Source organism: Neomonachus schauinslandi, chromosome 8 (genome assembly GCF_002201575.2).
Source record: "Neomonachus schauinslandi chromosome 8, ASM220157v2, whole genome shotgun sequence".
NCBI classification, from domain to species: Eukaryota; Metazoa; Chordata; class Mammalia; order Carnivora; family Phocidae; genus Neomonachus; species Neomonachus schauinslandi.
This window is the reverse complement of record NC_058410.1, coordinates 45,124,725-45,140,062: the sequence shown is the minus strand read 5'-3', so window position 1 is coordinate 45,140,062 and position 15,338 is coordinate 45,124,725. Positions and strand designations below refer to the sequence as shown.

Here is a 15,338-nt window from a genome sequence, read left to right as displayed (position 1 = left end):
TGTTACTGCTCACCAACGTATGCGCCATCCCAAATGTAAATTTAGATCTGTTTTGTTGAGATAGAGTGTGTAGATTGTTGACTACTTTTTAAATTTTTGTGTTTATATATAAATGTTTGTGTGTATGCACAATGAACATTTGCAGTTTTCTAAATAGGGTCCTATAGTACCTTTTTGATAATGTATCCCACAGTTATATTTGGACTATAAAAATCGGTTACTAGAAACTAATAGTAAATACTTGAAATGACACTATGATCCCTCTGTGATGTTTCTCAAGAAGCCAAGATAAGTGAAATTAAGTGCATACTTACATTTCCCCAGAAATATTTTATAGAGAATGACAGAATCATGAGCTAATGTTAATAATAAGGTATTATTTATTGATTACCCTCTGCACACCAGGTTTGACCAGAGAAATTTCCATGAATTATTTTATGTAGTCCTCATAATAATCCTGTGACATAGATACTAATCTTATTCCTATTTAATAAATGAAGCCAGAGCTTGAGGAGATTGAGTATGTTGACCAAGGAGATAAATGGCAGACCTAGGCTGAATCTATATGACTTCAAAGTCATGTTCTTGGAATCATAGAATAACAGTATACCTCCATTAAACTACATTTATGTAATGCACTTTGAGCAATTTAGCATTTAATACATAGGGTTTTTTTTGTGTATGTGTGTGTGTGTAGCTTATTAGCAGATATAAGGAATTTTGCTAAAAATTGGGAACAGTGGGTTGTTTCATCCTTGGAAAACTTGCCAGAAGCTCTAACCGATAAGAAGATACCTGTTGTGCGAAGATTTGTATCTTCCCTGAAACGACAAACATCTTTCTTACACCTTGCTCAGGTACGTTGGTATTTGAATCACCAATATAAAAAATGAATTATCTGGTAGCAGAGTAAGAAATTTTCAGAGATTGGAGACCAAGTAGGCAACAATTAAATGCAATCTGAGACCCCAGAGTGAATGCTAGAACAGAAAAAGGACATCAGTGGGAAAATTGACGGAAATTTGAATTACTCTCAGTATTATAGCAATGTTAATTTCCTGATTTGGGCAATAAACAATGGTTAGTTATGATGATAATATTAGGAGAAGATGAATAGGGAGTATATGGAAATATTCTGCACTATCTTTGCAGCTTTTTTGTAAATTTAATATTATTTCAGGATGAAAAGTTAAAAAACCACAAAACTTCTGAATGCAGTGTAAAATGCAAAACTGTTACTTGCTACATGAACCCAGTTAATAAAAATTAACATGTGGGGACTGCACCCATGTGATATTTGATGTTGTGAAATCCACAAACAACACATGTTAAACTACCTACTAATTTGGTTTTCCTAAATAGGGAGGAAAAAAGTAATTCTTAAATTACTGTTTGTATGTTTGTATATTGTTAAAATATATTTCCCCTCCTCTCAAATGATTGTTTGCTTTGTGAAAGTTTCTAGTCCCCTAAATTTTAAAAGACTTGGTTGGGATAGTTCCAGATAAGAAATATAACATTGTGAAATCCTTATTGTATGAACATGGATTAAAAAATTCATTTTCTAATTTCAAAAATAGTTTTCAAAGCTTTAACAATGATCATGAGTCTCAGCTATTGCTTTTAGTTTTAAAATAAAAAAAAAAAACATTTATGATACTCTTCTCTCAAGGAACTATTTCTCTAGTAGCCAAAGCTTTCCTTTAGACAGACCATCAATAATATGGTTTAGTGTCTTTTTACTTTCTTCATGCAGATTGCCAGACCAGCTCTCTTTGACCAGCATGTTGTGAATTCCATGGTATCTGATATTGAAAAGGTTGACTTGAATAGTATTGGATCACAGGCCCTTCTCACCATTTCTGGCAGCACAGACACTGAATCTGATATCTACACGGAACGTAAGTCTTCTCTGTGTTTAGAGCTGGGTCTCCCAGCCTTGGCACTGTTTGACGTTTTGGGCTGGATAACTCTTTGTTGGGGGTGGGGGTGGGAGTCCCCTTAGACTACAAAATATCTGTTTGAGAAACCTTGGTTTATAGAAACTTTTTTAATTAAAAAATTGTCCTCTACTTAAAAACAATTGTAGCTACAGATTGTAGAAAACCTGGAAAATATAGAAAATATTAAGAGGAAAATAAAAGCCATTCATAATCTCATTGCCTAGAAATAACCTGGGAATAATGGAAATGTTTTTGAGTGTTGTGAGTTTTCTTACAGGTTTTTTGTTTGTTTGTTTAAATTTTTTTTGCTTTTATTTATTTATTTGTCAGAGAGAGAGAGAGAGAGCACAAGCAGGGGGAGTGGTAGGCAGAGGGAGAAGCAGGCCTCCCGAGGAGCAGGGAGCCCGATGCGGGGCTCGATCCCAGGACCCTGGGATCATGACCTGAGCCGAAGGCAGACGCTTAACCGGCTGAACCACTGAGGCGTCCCAGTTTTCTTCCAATTTTACATCACATGCATACACATTTTCCTGAGTTTTACACTCTTAGCCTCATATGGTATATGATGCATATCAAAATGATATCTCAACACAATACTGTTTTCCAAGCAGAAATTCCCTGCCCAGGTTTGGACAATCTGACAGAATTTACCAAGGCAATATGCATGACTAGACAACCAGGCTCTGTTTTCAAGGGATAGCAACCCACTCTTTCCCCAACCTCTCTCTGAAAAGACAAGTGCAGCCTCCGATAGACTGTTGAACAAATGATGGGCTGCTCCCTGGGGTGGTCCAACTTCAGCCTTGTTTTCTGTTCCCTGGCAAAAATTATATTACCCTTTGGGATTCAGGAAACTTTAAACTCTTTAATAAATGATAGCCTTAAATGGTCCCTTTAACTTTTACAAGATAAAAGATTATTCATGTAAGTGGCTCAGTTCCACAGCGCAGAATTTAATTTTTGCTAAAGGTAAGGGATAGGTCAGAAAGCAGGAAATCAGCATTCACTCATCAGTTTTCAGTGAATCTGTTGCATTTAATGAAAGCTTTGGATTCAGAATGAATAATCAACTATAAATGACAACTTACTCTTCCCCAGTATATACATACTTATATAATACATAAGCCTATATTTCAATATGTACCAAGATATGTACAATCATTATTAAAATTTTGAAGAGTAAGAAGTTAAGGGTTTTTTGTTATTTATTCTTAGGATATGAAATAATTCCTTTAACACATTTAATTTCATCTATCTTTCCCTTTTATGCTATAAAATTCTTAATGATTTCTAGTTTTAGGTTTTCTCTTGGGTTCAAAGTAGAGTAATATTGTGTTTTGTTTTGTTTTGTTTTGTTTTAATATGGTAGATGACTCTATCACAGTGTTCCAAGAACTGAAAGATCTTCTTAAGAAGAATGCCACAGTGGAAGCTTTTATTGAATGGTTGGATACCGTGGTAGAGCAGAGAGTTATTAAGGTATTTTTCAGTGACAGATTCCCAAAATAGAATTTTTGTTAATAGTAAATGTTAAACTGGCTGTAATTTCTTGAATGGTGGAGGAGGGGTGATTGTGTGTAACAATGCTTTGAAAAGCTTTTGAAGACTTGCAACTAAGGTGGCCCAAATATCCAAATCAGGAATAGGCCAGATTCGAGAGTGTTGGGCATAGATTCAGTTCTATTTATCATTTCTTGACAAAGGACTACAAGGCACTATGCCTTCCCTGTCGGTCAATGAATTTACAGCAGAGTAACATCAATAGTGAAAGATAAAAACTGGGAAGATTTGGCCCTTTTCTAAACAGTAAATTTTCACAAATGCTGACAGAAAATGTGGTTTTAAGTATTTCCATTTTTAATTTCTGAGAGCGCAGTATTTTGTGTTTTCTATGTTTTTTCAACTCCTTCTGTTAACATGCAAGTCATCCCTCATGAAACAAGGCGATAAGAGCAAATAGATCCATCACTAGTTGGTGTTAGCCATTCCATATCAAGGAAACTAGTTGTAGTGTAGGGACTTTTTTTTCTCCTGGAAGGAAAACAGATTATCATTCAGGACCAGAGAAGTCAGAGTTAATCATTCACAGAAATATATAACCCTTCTTTGACACTTCACCTTCTGTTCTTTTTAAAGTTCTGTCAAAGGAAAATGAGATAAACTATTTTGTGAATTATTTTATTTTGTTGTCCAATTCTGTTCGGTAACAAAACCATACGGAATAAAGATCTATTAACCTTAAAAATGATAACAAAGACAGATGAACATTAAAATCCCTGGACAGATCATTATATCTGATAAAATAAATTGCATGTCGTGCCATCTGTCCATTTGTCAGACAGCTTATCAACCTCTTGATTTTATGTAGGATGCATGTAGTAATGAGATGGCAGATTTTATAGTTTCGTTTTGTTCCTTTACTTGTAGACCAGCAAACAAAATGGAAGATCATTAAAGAAGAGGGCTCAAGACTTTCTGCTTAAGTGGAGCTTTTTTGGTGCTCGAGTAATGCATAACCTCACCTTGAACAATGCATCCAGTTTTGGTATCTCATGTGCTTTATAAAGCTCTTCCTCCCTGAATACATCATTCACTCTCCAGTCACAGTTCCTGTCAGTTTTTAAACATGGGGGACTGTCACTTCTCAAATCTGATTATTGAGCCAGTAGAGAATGGTAGTTATGAACCTGGGTTTTGGAGTCAGACCACATGCAGTTAAATCCTGACACTGCTTCTCTCTGGCTTGGTTTTAATCCAAGCTGTTCTGCTCACTGTAAAGAGGATGAATATTTATAACAGTATTATCAACAATTGCCAAACTATGGAAAGAGCCCAAATGTCTATTGACTGATGCATGGATAGGGAAGATGTGGTATATATACAATGGAATATTGCTCAGCCATAAAAGAGAATGAAATTTTGCCATCTGCAACGATGTGGATGGAGCTAGAGTGTATTATGCTAAGTGAAATGTCAGTCAGAGAAAGACAAATACCATATGATTCCACTCATATGTGGAATTTAAGAACCAAAACAGATGAACATAGGGGAAGGAAGAAAAAAAGAGAGAGAGGGAAGCAAACCATAAGAGACTCTTAACTATAGAGCAACTGAGGGTTGCTGGCGGGGGTGGGGGGGGGGGGGTGGGTGGGGGTGGGCTAACTGGGGGATGGATATTAAGGAGGGCACTAGTTGTGTTGAGCCCTGGGTGTTATATGTAAGTGATGAATCACTAAATTCTACTCTGGAAACCAATATTACGCTGTATGTTAACTAACTAGAGTTTAAATAAAAACTTGAAGCACTTAAAAAAAGAGGACGAATATTGCTCTTATTGGGTTGTGTAGGCACTTTAGTGAGATGATACTTATAAAAGCACAGTCTAGTACCTGGTGAACATTTTATGAATAGCAGCTATTATCATTACATGCCATCAGTACTTGGATAATTTTTTTTGTTAAACAAGCAAGTAAACAATAATTAGTACATTATTTTCAAGAGGCACTACTCATTGCAGTATGGCAAATTTTTGCATCTTTTCTAGGAACCACAGAGCTGCACTGCGAGAATCAAAGAGCAGCTGAGAAGACATGCTCTCATATGTTTCTGAAACATCTTTCCTGATCGATTTGACTTGTGAAATGATAAACTGAGTCAAGTTAGCTCTTTCAAAAATTGAATACCTTCGTTTTCTTAAAATTTCTGGGATTCTTAGTTTTGCAGCTATAATGCTAGCTCGTGGACAGTACTTCTGCATTTAGTAGTTGCTTTGCAAGAAATCTTCACATTATAAATAGGTTATGGTTAACTAGGTTGTTTTTATTTAATTCTCAGTGGAACTAGATAAAATCAGTGAACTTGCATTGGAGGATGAACAAAATGTCTTGAGCCTTTTATTTGAAATCTCTTACTTATATGTAAGGTTTCTTAACATATACCACATTGAAGCCTGACTTTGTGATGAAACCAGACTTTTGTTGGGAAGTCTGTGGAATAGTTCAAAGAAGTTTAAGGTTTTCCAGGACAACTTCCAAATGAAAATAACTCTTTGCTTTTGTCCAAACCAAAGAGAACTTTGTTTCAGGCTAGAAAGACATCTTACTTGATACTTTTTTCAGACCATGGTGGCCATTGTCTAATTATTTAGTACAAAGCAAACAGAAATAGAGCAGAGTAGAGCTCATTCTCCCCAGGTTAAAGCTTATCACACTCCAGTGTGTGCCCTCTTAAAGCATAAAGCATGTCTCACTTTCATCCGTATTTTCCTTTGATGTAATTAGTGGCCAAAGAGCTGGCAGGACAGTACACACAGTAAGCTGAGCAGGCGGTACACAGAAAGATTAGAGACTCAAGTTAAGCATGTTGGTCTTAGCAGGTCATTTAAAGTCCAACAAGTATTTGTTGATTTCAGTTGCTCCTTGTAAAGTGTTGTGAGATGGTCACAAAGATAACTCGACTTCTCTCTCTCTCTTTCCTTCTCCTTCTCTCCCTCCTTTCAACTGACATTGTCCTCTCCCCATTCCCATCCACAACAAGGTTCTTTCCATTTGATCCGAATGCTCCTTGATGAATACATTCTCCTCGCCATGGAGACCCAGTTCAATAACGACAAAGAGCAGGAGTTACAGAATTTATTGGACAAGTATATGAAGAATTCAGGTAATTTAAAATGTATATCTTGCTTTGCATATTTCTTTCTTTAAACCTAAATTTAAGAATTTGTAAGTACATGTGTAGTGGGTCTGTAATAGTCTCAGAGGTTTTTTCCCAAGCATGTCACAACTAACTCAGGATATGAACACTATCGGAGCACTGTTTTTTTCTCTCCACCATTTGCACATAGAGTAGTCAAGGGACTTTGCTGGAAGCTCTGGAGGATATAAAATCGATGTTCTTGTGAGAATTGAAATGAAGGTGGAGAGGTGATTATAATAAAAAATAACCATAATTCAAGACAACACCTGTGGTATACCACCTTGTAAATGGTGTAGAAATAAGTTCTATAGGAATTTGGAGAAGGAAGAGAACATGTCTGTTTGGGATGTGATGATTTGCATTTTGAAGACTGTCCACTCCAGTGTGGATTCCTTAGTGCCCCCCCCCCAGAACACACGTGACACTTACAAATGTACAGATAACCATGACCACAAAATCCCCAGCACCACTGCCACGAGCAAAGATCTGCCGGCCTTGTTTCCCATGGAAGATATTTCTCTGACATTGGATTTGTGACACGACCCTAAAACATTTTCAGTTTCATTTTCTTGGGCTTATTTATTATGAATATGGGAATGATGTTAGCTTTCCCATTAAAAAAAATCTTTCCAGATGCAAGTAAAGCTGCCTTCACTGCTTCTCCAAGTTCATGCTTTCTGGCCAACCGTAATAAAGGGAGCACTGTTTCCAGTGACACTGTGAAGAATGAAAGCCATGTGGAAACAGCCTATCTTCCTCTGTCATCCAGTCATCCTGGAGGCTTACCCTCTGCTCTGCACCCATTCCCCGCTGGGAATACGGACACCATGCCACTCACAGGTACGCTGTGAAACACTTGGGCTTCACGCCGTCTCTCAGGAGCCTGTTCTTTGTTTTCTTCAAACCTGGTAACATCCAGCCATTCCAAGGATAAAAAAGGCTGGTCTTTACTAACTTTTATTAAAGCTTTATATTTTTTGTGACTTTCAGCATTTGTCATTCACACTTTTGTCAATACCATTATTAACATAGGTACCCCACTGTGATGTGCTCGCTTAGGTATGTTGGAAATACAAATAATAAGCTATTTTCATTTGGTGGAAGAAAAAATTAGATTTGGTATATATGAAATCTTGAAGATGTTTTGAGAGTCAAAAAATGGGCTTCTTGTTTATTTTTGGCTCTCGAGGAGACTTTATTTCTCCTCCATCAAAAAGTAGATTTGGTCACTTTAGGATAACGATGACAATAATTTTCCTCTCTGGTCTAGAGTCCCCTTTGTATCAATCTGAATGTTTAGTGGCTAGAACTCACTACTAGATAATATTTTAAGTCTGCTTTTGCCTTATGTCTTTTCTGAAGTTCATAGATATAACTTCATTGGACACACAGAATTTTAAATCTGAAAGGGCCTTTGAGTTCAGGGGCCTAATTCTACCAATGGAAAATCAGACATTCAGGGAGTTGGTGGCATTCATAGCTCATTGTTCATCAGTGGTGTTTGCATGATGGTTTGAATCGGCTGCTTGGAAGCTGTGGTCATTTTGACTTTATTGCCTTTTCCTTTTACCCTAAAAATCAAACCATTTAGCATTCAGCTTGGTTTTTAATTATGGAGAAATGTGAAGAGCAGATCCCTTGACCTTCCCAAGCTTGAGCTCTAACTATCTTCATAGCCATGGAAACATGAAGACATCCCAGACTTTTTTCCACAGTTACTGACACCAAAAGTCTTCCCTGTTGTGAAATATACATATATGGCAATCGTGTTATTTATTTATTTATTTACTTACTTATTGTGATGGTATCTTTTAAACCTAGGTTTTCAGTGTTCCCCAGTTCTGCTATTTTTAGAGAGTGAGAATGAACCAAATTGGAAAAAAGTATATTAATACATCTTTTGGATAATTTTTAAAGATGTGTGCCCGTCTATTTTAATTTGCCACTGGTGAATGCTCTGTGAATTTGTTTCCAGGTCAAATGGAGCTTTCCCAGAGTACTGGGCATCTGATGACACCACCCATTTCTCCAGCCATGGCAAGCCGAGGAAGCGTCATTAACCAGGGGCCAATGGCGGGGAGACCTCCAAGTGTGGGCCCGGTCCTGTCAGTGCCATCACATTGCTCATCATTCCCAGAGTCCGTTTACCCTACCCACCCTCAAGGCAATCATGACTTCTATGGGGCCAACTCTAACTATCAGACTGTGTTTAGGGCACAGCCTCACCCCCCATCAGGACTCTATCCTCATCGCCCCGAGCATAGTCGATGCATGGCCTGGAGTGAACAGCAGCTTTCTAGAGACTTCTTCACTGGCAGCTGTGCTGGGTCTCCATATAATTCTCGACCACCTTCCAGCTATGGACCATCCTCACACAGCCAAGATTCACACAGTATGCAGTTTTTAAATACAGGAAGCTTCAATTTCCTGAGCAACACAGGGGCGACCAACTGTCAAGGAGCAGCATTGCCTCCTAGTTCACCTAATGGTATCAAAATTTTTAAAGAATTTTCCCCGGTTTTTGAGATGGTAATAAGGCAAAATCAGACACTGAGCTCCAGATCTGCTGAGCAGCATGTCGTCCCATGTAAAGTTTCTAAAGCTCATCGAATCTTAAATACTTGGAGCTCATTTCTTCCACATACAAACATGTCCCTAATTCTTGTGGTTTTTTAAAGTTGCCCTTCTAAATGCCACAAATGATGAAAAAATATTTTACGTCAAACTATGTTTGAGATCTCCCTGAATAAGCCCAAAAGAAGAATGTTTTGTCCTTTGAAAATATTTCTACTGAATAATGTTTCTTCTGGAGAACTAGCAGCAGATCTTACAGTTTAGGACCCAGACAGTGCCCCCTGTTAGTCTGATAAAACACTTAACTTTAGGGAATTGGAAAGATCTGTGGACTTCTTCAGCCTCCAAAGCAGGCTGTGTCCTCTCTCCTAAGTGTAGGCCAAGCCTTCTTCCAGAAACATAAATCTGTAGATAAAATTGGTATTTGACAAGTAGTGTAGTCTTTGTGAGAGGTTTTTAGTGCTTTTTTTCTTTATAGGAAGATCTTGTTAATTAAGTGAGGAAAACATGAGAGAGGTGTAGTCTTATATCTGAAACTTAACAATAGGATAACGGCTTTGTATTTTTAAAAACAAAAAACCAGCCTAGTGAACCATATCCATATACAAGTACGAATCCAAATCTATAGTAAATGGAGATGTGAATGCATATTTATAACAGGGGATCTTTAGGGCTGTACCCTATTACCTTGTCCTTTTTTCCTTCCTGGAATATTCTCTGTAGTAAGTGAATGGTACATTCTTGACATTTTCTGTTATAGGATACTATGGAAGCAACATAAACTACCCAGAGTCTCATAGACTTGGATCGATGGTGAATCAACATGTTTCCGTCATCAGCAGTGTTCGCTCACTGCCTCCTTACAGTGACATCCACGATCCACTTAACATTTTAGATGACAGTAGTAGAAAGCAGACCAGCTCGTTTTACGCAGACACATCACCTTCAGTTGCGTGTCGAACTCCAGTAGTAGGTAAATTATTTTAGTAGTTCTTAAAAACATTTTCAAAAGCTATTAACCTCAAGTACGTGGTTTTACTTTGGAGGGTGACTGTTGAGGTGAATGGGGCACTCATGTTCCCACGGGTGATTCATCACTTTGGATCTCAAGTCTTATTTTTGTATTAGTAACGGTCTTCCCAGTTCCCATTATATATGTCCCTGTGCATCCTAATGCTAAATCTGTTATTCTTTCAGAAAGAATAGCTGGCATCTTTTATGTTTGCAAAAAATAAATATAACCCATCAGATGCAGTCTAAAAGACTAAGTTTTACGAGGGCAGGAATGATGTCTTTTTCTCACACTCTCTTGTTCACTGTTGGCCCCAGGGGCAGTGCCAAGAGGTGTCTTTGGACCCCGTATTCTCCAGCAGTACCCTAAAACCACTCCAGGTTTAAAACAGTGGTGACTTTACTGTCATTTTCTCAATTATATGTAAAATGAATTAGACAGCTCTGTAGAAAATGTTGCTGTTTTTATTGTTCTGCTACATACAGTTTGAGTAAAAATTAGCAAAACTGTGTGTTTGCCAGGAAGTCCCCTAGCATCTTCTTGCAACCAGGTTGCTCTCCCTGGGAAAATCCTGCGACGTACTAGATATATCAGCAGCTACCCAGCCAAGTGTCTGCCACATAGTAGGAACTCCATACATCAGTGAGTTGAAAAAAAGGGGCAAAAATATATGGATAGATTTAGTTTCCCATATTACTAATAAGGGATCACAGGACAAGTATAGATGCATGTAAATATCAAGGCAGAGTGTTAATGCTTTTATGCGATGATTGAAATCTTCCAGTGGAATAGATTTCAAGGTAGCATAAGTCAAGGGCATTGACACCCAACTGGAGCATAGGGAAAATGAGATAAATTCCATTTCTCCCCTCTCAGTGTGCTTTTCCAATAACTCAATAGGAAGCACTTCTTCCCTTCCCGTGACCATCACAGATGCTCCTTGAGCAGAGTCTAGCAGCTCATCTCATGCTATCTGCAGATGGTCATTGCTTCTAGGTTACTCTAATGAAGCAGAAAATCCCACTTCAGGAAGTTTCCTCACTGTGAGACTAAAATGTACCTTGCTGCTATTGTTACTATTAGTTCTGTTTACTCGTAGAGATAGTGGAAGCTTTGCTGGAACATAGCTTGGGTGTAGGAGGGATTCTAAGCTCTAGTTGTCAGAGCTGGCTTACAAGTAAATAGCAAAGAGGGCTTCTGAGTGAAAAGAGGGACTAGAGTAGGTGGGTAAGGAGTGCAAGGGAAGGTAGGACCCACTGTCTGTTTCCTTAGTTATAAAGACTGGTTTTCAGGGACAGAGTAGGTAGTTAGAAAAATGAGAAAAACAGCAATGAGAAGTCAGCAACCATACATGCAGGAAAAGTAGTGTCAGAGAGCCAGTTGGTCAAATTCTTGAGAACCTACTACTATGTGCCAAACTTCATTCTAGGCGTGAGGTTATAGTGGTGATTGGGATGGAGTTCTTGCCTATAAGAAGTTTACATTCTAGTAAGGAGAGATAAGGCAATAGATAAATAGACAAATGCATTAAAAAGATAATGTTGGGTACTCTGAAATCTGTTAAATAGGGTAAAATGACAAATAGTTATGGAGAAACTGCTTTTGGTAAGATAGTTGGGAAAGGAATCCTGAGACAGAGATATTGGAGTTGAAAGCTGAGTGATAAGGAAGCATTGACATGAAGGTCTGATGGTGGAGTTCTAGGCAGAAGAAATGATAAGTGCATAGTTTCTGAAATGAGAACAAGGAAAATTCAGTGGGCAGAAAGAAGGCCAGTGTGTTCTGAGCATAGTGAATGAAGACAGTAGAGTAAAATAAATCAGCAGACAGAGACCAGTTCACAGAAGGTGCTGTGAACCAGGGCAAGGAGCTTGGATTCTGTTCTAAGAATAATGGGAAGTCATTGTAGCATTTGAGAAGAGTGACAATGTACTGTACACTTCAGCAACATTATCCTGGCGGCTCCCTGCAGAATGAGAGGGCACGGCAAAGGTGAGGGTCATGAGACCAGTGAGGAGGCTGCTGTGTTGGTCCAGGTAGGAGAAGATGGTGGTTTTTTGTTTTAGTTTTTTAAGTTTTTGTATTTAAAATAAACTGATTAACATACAGTGTATTATTAGTTTCAGCGGTAGATTTTAGTGATTTATCAGTTGCATATAACACCCAGTGCTCATCACAAGTGCCTTCCTTAATGTCCATCACCCAGTAACCCCACCCCCCCACCTCCCCTCCAGCAACCCTCAGTTTGTTTCCTATTGTTAAGAGTCTCTTATGGTTTATCTCCCTCTCTGATTTTGTCTTATTTTATTTTTTCATCCTTTCCCCTATGTTCATCTGTTTTGTTTCTTAAATTCCAAATAGGAGTGAAATCACGATATTTGTCTTTCTCTGACTGACTTATTTTGCTTAGCCTAATACTGTCTAGTTCTATCCACATTGTCGCAAATGGCAAGATTTCATTCTTTTTGATGGCTGAGTAATATTCCTGTGTGTGTGTGTGTGTGTGTGTGTGTGTACCACATCTTCTTATTCCATTTGTCAATGGACCTCTGGGCTCTTTCCATAGTTTGGCTCTTGTGGACATTGTTGCTATAAACATTGTGGTGCAGGTACCCCTTTGAATCACTATGTTTGTATCCTTTGGATAAAAAGCTAGTAGTGTAATTGCTGGGTCATAGGGTAGCTCTATTTTTAACTTTTTGAGGAACTTCCATAGTGTTTTCCAAAGTGGCTGTACCAACTTGCATTCCCACCAACAGTTTAAGGGAGATCCCTTTTCCCCACATCCTCTCCAACATCGGTTGTTTCCTGAGTTGTTAGTTTTAGCCATTCTGACTGGTGTGAGGTGGTATCTCATTGTGGTTTTGATTTGTATTTCCCTGATGCTGAGTGATGTTGAGCATTTTTGCATGTGTCTGTTGGCCATTTGGGTGTCTTCTTTGGAGAAATGTCTGTTCCTGTCTTCTGCCCATTTCTTGACTGGATTATTTTTGTTCTTTGGGTGTTGAGTTTGATAAGTTCTTTATAGATTTTGGATACTAGCCATTTATCTGATATGTCATTTGCAAATATCTTCTGCCATTCTGTCTGTTGTCTTTTAGTTTTGTGGACTGTTTCCTTTGCTGTTGAAAAGTTTTTCATCTTGATAAAGTCTTAATAGATCATTTTTGCTTTTGTTTCCCTCGCCTTTGGAGACATGTCTAGCAAGAAGTTACTGTGGCTGAGATCACAGAGGTTGCTGTCTGTGTTCTCCTCTGGGATTTTGATGGATTCCTGTCTCACATTTAGGTCTTTCGTTAATTTTGAGTTTGTTTTTGTGTGTGGTGTAAGAAAGTGATGAAGATGGTGGTTTGAACAATGGAAGAAGTGTAGATGGAACGAGGAGGTAGATTTGGGATATATTTGGGTGATAAGGTTGTCTCTTAATTTAAGTTTGAAATTGAGTTTTCTTTGTGAAATGTGTAGAAGAAAAAACAATGTCTAGGAAAATAGCACAGATATGTGTGATAAATGCAAAAAATAAATACAGAGGCTTAATGTGAGTGGCACTTGTAAAGAAAAAAACATATCAGTCAGTATGCAATTGCTGATTATATTTTCCCTTACAGCATCCAGTTTGCAAACACCAATTCCTTCCTCCGCATCTCAGTGTATGTATGGAACTTCCAATCAGTATCCAGCTCAAGACACCCTGGATTCCCACGGAGCGAATGGTAGAGAAATGGTGTCCTCTTTACCACCCATTAACACTGTGTTCATGGGAACAGCAGCTGGAGGCACTTAAACCAACAGTGTTGGGTGGGGAATGAAACCAACAATCTCTACTGCTCGAATATTATTCACTCAGATTGCCATCAGGGTAAAGAAAATGGAATGTACAGTGACAGGACATTGTGTTTTCAAGTCACTGATACAAAACCATGGACAACTCCATAATGAGTGGAGATAGTTGCAGACTTTGCCTTGCACACAAATTGTTTGAAATGTGATCTCATTATTAATTATAGTTTCAAACATTATCAAGTGGAACCAGTGGAGCTTTGGAGATGCAAACATTTCAACTATGAAGATTTAATATTTTGCTTCCTAATTTATTGAAGATCTGTGTGCTGTTTCATCTTTGGTCTATAAAAGGAAAAAATATTTAATGCCTTAAAATAACTTTAATTTAATTTATTAGGGTCTCAAAATCATTGTTTACTATCCCTTGTTTGACCAAAAGTCAAATGTGTATGTTCTACCTCCTATGGAAATGTTTACAGGGTTAAGACTTAATTCAGTTCAGCCTAGACCAAAGTTGCTTGACTTTCAATCCTGCGCATTAGTGTGATGATTTCTGTTACATAGCAGTATTCCAATTCTATGTAACTGAATGGAGATTATAAATGCTTTCCCTCTTTATTTAAGAAAGATAAGAAGAAATGAAAGAAATAAAGTATGAATATTTTTAAAGGCTTGATTGCTCTCAGAGCTGTTAATATTTCTGAAGAATGCTTGGGATTTGCAGGCAAAGCTCCTTTGGATATTGAATTAAAGACTAAAGCTGGTTGGTCAAAACATCATAATTCAAGAATATTTGCATATCATATCGCAGCATTTAAATATAAGGAAATTGTGGCTGATAGACTGTTGGAACTTCTACAGATTTGGAAGCAGTCTTTCATCAAGTACTTGGCTTAGAAACTGAGAATGAATGAGTGTTCAGGGATCATCTGAATTCAGAAGTGAGGAATTCATTGCATATGAGTTAATAGAATTTGATACACCGTCTATCTAGCTCTGTTTCTTTTTCTTTATCATATGTCTTAGCTGAGATGTCTGTTGTAAGACTCATGGCCTGTAATGGCAAACCTCCATTAACTTCACAGGCTTTTCCTATAGTCTCACCACAGACCTTAGATTATTTGTATTATGGATTGGGTTATACTGTGACCTCCAGGTACATTTTTAAAGGATTTGTAAGCCCCAAATACCCATTATACATCATGATGTAATTTGGTGAAGACAAACTGTGGAATTGTTTTCAGCAAGTAATAAACAATGAATTGTGGACTTGTCAGAGTGTTGCTACCATTTGCTCAGTAGCATGCTTAGTAGCATGTAGTTTATGAGCT

General features: G+C 37.8%; 1 protein-coding gene across 1 annotated transcript in view; it reads left to right on the top strand.

Annotated features, from left to right (window-relative positions):
• Positions 1 to 14,008, top strand: part of RFX6 (regulatory factor X6) — a 56,394-nt gene extending 42,386 nt beyond the window's left edge. Inside the window, exons 11-19 of the mRNA XM_021693628.1 lie at positions 698 to 857; positions 1,757 to 1,901; positions 3,313 to 3,422; positions 4,371 to 4,488; positions 6,480 to 6,602; positions 7,272 to 7,478; positions 8,614 to 9,126; positions 9,973 to 10,185; positions 13,833 to 14,008. Coding sequence (XP_021549303.1) covers positions 698 to 857; positions 1,757 to 1,901; positions 3,313 to 3,422; positions 4,371 to 4,488; positions 6,480 to 6,602; positions 7,272 to 7,478; positions 8,614 to 9,126; positions 9,973 to 10,185; positions 13,833 to 14,008 — 1,765 coding nt within the window. The remainder of the gene's footprint in view (positions 1 to 697; positions 858 to 1,756; positions 1,902 to 3,312; positions 3,423 to 4,370; positions 4,489 to 6,479; positions 6,603 to 7,271; positions 7,479 to 8,613; positions 9,127 to 9,972; positions 10,186 to 13,832) is intronic.
• Positions 14,009 to 15,338: the final 1,330 nt, after the last annotated feature.